Here is a 4,197-nt window from a genome sequence, read left to right on the forward strand (position 1 = left end):
GCTGCAGCATCTATCAGGTCCCAGGCTGCAAAATAGCCTTGAAACTCTTCTAGGTCCTCTGACCGAGTGTAACGAGAGCCATGTGTGAGCAAGGGAAATCCTTTCACTAAGTACAGTCATCGTAAAGGAAAACAAATCGTGGAGTATCCGATCTTCTGTGTGATTTTTATCTCATGGCTAACAGTAGGTAAAATGCAGTCGCGTGGGCCAGCCTCTGTGTGCTGCAGTCCTACCTCCTCTCGGTACGACAGATGCTGGATTTTTGCACACAACAACGGTGCAACAGTTTTGGGGGGCTCCCTGGGTGAAGCAGACAGGGTAGGAAGGGGCGAGCTCTCCCCACCACTTCATGCACTAAGGTGCATTTGTAGGGGCCAGTGCAGCAACAACCTTGCTGAGAGAAACAGTGGCAAAGAGACGTTTCCAGTGTCTCCAATGTTACATTATCGCTTGTATCACTAAGGCAGATATGCCACATTTGCTCTAAAAAGGTTTTTATGGTATTTTCTCACTGCCACTCCAGGAAGATGGAAAATACTGCAGTAGTGTGGATATATTTTCAGGAAAAATCAGATGTAATACATATTTTATTGTCTGGTCTTGCAACATAAACTGTTCTAGAAGACGCACAATGTCCTGGTGTGGACTCACAGGGAGGAAAACAACCCCTTTCATTTCACGATCAAAATGTTTGTGGTTGTCTGTAAAAATGGAGGCTTTCAGAAATAATCAAATTACTTTGGAATTGTTGCTGTTCAATTTTAATTTAAATTTCACTTGTACAGCATTCCAAACTTCCTCTTCAGACTGCTTTATTACGTGCTCACAGGGGGAGCTTAGGTTAATGTCATGTCGGATATCTCTCTGAAACGCAGGCACTACGTAAAACACCACAGTGCTGCCTAAAGCAAGCACCACACTTTTCTGGCCGGGTCCCTCATGTTGCACCGGCAGCTGGCTGTGCAGCACGCTCCAGTGCGACCAGTGCAACACCACAAGGGACTGGGGTCACGGTACTGGTTGTCGGACTTTTTTTTTTTTATATTGTTTTCTAGCCTAGGAACAGCTTGTCTGAGAGTGGCTGCTTGAAGAGACAGTAGGTTTCCATACTGGAGATTGAGTTCCAAGCATTCGATTTCTGCCTTTCCCCTGGCTTCTAAAAAAAAAAATAAAAATCTGACAAGGTCTGAGAGAGAAAGGGGTTTTTCAGCCTCTCATCCCTTAGCTGGGAGGACAGCTTTTCTGATGGGTATTTATTTAGAGAAGAAAGGGTGTGTTATGCCATAGTCATAGCCATCTCAGCTATTGATCTGGTTTACTAAGTATGGATGATTTTCAACTTCTGACTGTTCCTCAGGAAGAAGGGGTCTCACATGGATACAACTGCTTAATAACAGAGCTTGCCGGCTCAGAGAAGACAATACAGGCTTTGCCTCCATAAGGGCTCCTGAAAGACCCAATCTATAGGACATGGGGCCTGAACGTTGGCCCTGCAATAACAGAGAGAATATTGAGAAACCAAATTGATTTATTGATACCTGCCCAGCAACACAGCCACAGGCCATCCTGCTTACCATGGGCTTTCAGAGGAGCCATTTGCAATAACATCTTCTATTTTTTTATTGGTTTCTTTACAGAAATTGATGACAGCGATTACGTTGATGTCTTACCCTGAATGATCTGCAACCTGACAATTTGGGAAGCTGCCGTTTCAGGCTGTGCCACAGCACAACAGATCAGCCGGGGAGAGCTGCCAGCTGGGCTTTCTCCACTGTGGATCTGTTCCTCTGGAATTAGTCTCCTCCTTTTGCAGACTGTCAGAGCAGCTCTATTTTCTCCCACTAGATCAAGTACGAGCTACCATATATTTTTGTTCAGGAATAAAAGAATTAATTTTTATAACAGACACATGCATACATATACATATATATGGGGGGGAAGGGTATCTGTGTGCATGTATGTGTAATTTGGTTTTTTAGTCAGCAAACTGTCCAAGATGTCTACTGCTAAAATGAACAATCTGTTAGAAAGCAGCAACACAAATACAATAAATGAATGTGCATAAAGCAGTAATTTATGGCAGAACAGATATGTGTTGATAAAAACCATACACAACAAAAATTAGATGATGCCAATAGGATGCTTAAAAACCTCTAAACTTGGTTAAACCTCTAAACTCTGTTATTTTGTGCATGATTCATGTTACCTGATTGTTGGTAAGTGGACAGTATTTCAGCTATGTCAAGGAATGCTAGTGTTATCCTGGAGCCTGGAATAATCTAATTTAAAACAGAAAGGCTACATTAAATTCATGCCATAAAGAATTAATCAACAACAGGAAAACAGTTTGAAATACTTTTAATATTGATGAATGGTTCTGGTAGCTTACAAGAGGAGTGCAAGTTCTACATACATATGGGTATGAACACACCCTTTCTCTTTTAATAGGTACTGTACATATAACAATGCTTACTACATTTCATTTGCTACTGCCATTAGCTCTGTATTATAATGTGTATAGGTTTCGCTATTTTTTTTTATGTAAGAATTTGCTTTAATCTTACCCTTAATTTTAAACATTTAATACATACTTTTATTCTGAAGGTGGCCTGTGACTAGCAGACAAAGCCAGAACTGGAACGTATGTCCCGATTCCCCCAGACGCTCGTACCAACTCCCTCTCCATTTGTGATCTTGAGGAAGACATTTATATCGGTTGTGTGTTTAAGATCTTTCACAAATTATTTATGTATTTTAATGGGTAATACTAGTTAGATTTCTTTCTATTATGTTTCTCTTACACTGCTACTTGTTAAAGGATTTTTAGATCTTTCAGTGCTTTGGACTTCATTATGAATTTAACAGTGCTAACAGTTTTTGGTGCCAGGCTCAACTGGTATGTCTAGCATGAAGGAGACAAAAAATAAGAATATTAATTAATGCTGGCATTGCCAAAAACACTAATATATGTGTCCAAAAACTATGAAATGAAAAGAACGTAGTTGTCAATGAAAAATGGTACTATAGGAGAGAAAAAAACCCCACCACTTGCTCTGTAGAAGCGTATACATTGTTGTGTCTCTTTATTTGCAGAATTCAGCAGCCTGCCTGATAGCTGGTTATCACATGTATCAGACCGAGCAGCTGCTGTGCTGAGACATCCCAACTCCAGCAGCTTGGTCTTTAACAGAACACAACGCTACAGTTTTTCTGAAATGAGAGTCTCAGCAGTCCCGTACGTGTTCAGTCAGGCACAGTGATGTTCAACCTCAGGAAAAGGCGGAGTAAAAAGGATTCCCAGGCCATGCCTCACGACCCCTACTGCGTGATTCCTGATGGCTGAACAGACTATTACTCACAGCCGACAGGGACAAGCGGCCAGGCTGCGGTGCTTTTTAGCTGGCAGTTGCTTTGGTTAAAGCGCTGCTCTGCAGGCAGCTGTGCTTTGGACTCGGACTTATGAAGCCATGGTGGCTGCAGCTCTGGATGCTGCATCTAGACTCAAGGATGCATCCAAGCCCGTGTTCTGGTCGCTTCACAGGCATTACCTCTGAGGTGGTCAGCTAAGCACAGAGCATGGGAAGGATCAAGGATTTAAAGGAGGAAGCAAGGATCTGGAATGAAAAGAAATTTACATTTCAATTTACATTATATTTACAATATTCAGCTCTGCTTTACAGGAATATATTTGTTCTCTTAACAGTATAAGAAAATGAGGTAAATATACACATTCCTACACTTCTTCGCAGACCTAATACATTAGAAAACAATCAGTGCACGAGTTTCGAAAAAGTATGTTCAAAACCTTCACACACCAGCATCAACTTTCTAACATCCCAAAGTGGACTTGATGATCTTTGAGGTCTCTTCCAACCATAACGATTCTATGATTCTATGTCTATGTGTGGGTTAAGCAGCGAGGCGTCAAATCGTGTTGCACTTAGGTGTAAGAACCCAGTGTTAAAGCACATTTGGGGTGCCCCAGCTGGCATGGCCCGCCTCAAGCAAGACTTACTCTTGTCACACTCTCCTGCGTGTCCCAGCCTCTCTCCTGGGTGGGCATGGGGCAGTTGTGAACTTTTGGTGAGGCTCCAAGGCCATGAGCAGGTACCTGGCAGCAGCAGGAGGTCTTGGGCTGTGGCAGCAGAGGAAGAGTTTGGCAGAGGGAAGGGAAGCAGCAGGCGAGGAAGGCGAGGG

General features: G+C 42.6%; 1 protein-coding gene across 1 annotated transcript in view; it reads left to right on the forward strand.

Moving 5' to 3' along the window:
- Window positions 1-1,675, forward strand: part of SH2D1B (SH2 domain containing 1B) — a 10,719-nt gene extending 9,044 nt beyond the window's left edge. The window contains exon 4 of the mRNA XM_009694999.1: window positions 1,638-1,675. Coding sequence (XP_009693301.1) covers window positions 1,638-1,675 — 38 coding nt within the window. The remainder of the gene's footprint in view (window positions 1-1,637) is intronic.
- Window positions 1,676-4,197: the final 2,522 nt, after the last annotated feature.

Source organism: Cariama cristata, unplaced genomic scaffold (genome assembly GCF_000690535.1).
Source record: "Cariama cristata isolate BGI_N322 unplaced genomic scaffold, ASM69053v1 scaffold1922, whole genome shotgun sequence".
Classification (NCBI taxonomy): Eukaryota; Metazoa; Chordata; class Aves; order Cariamiformes; family Cariamidae; genus Cariama; species Cariama cristata.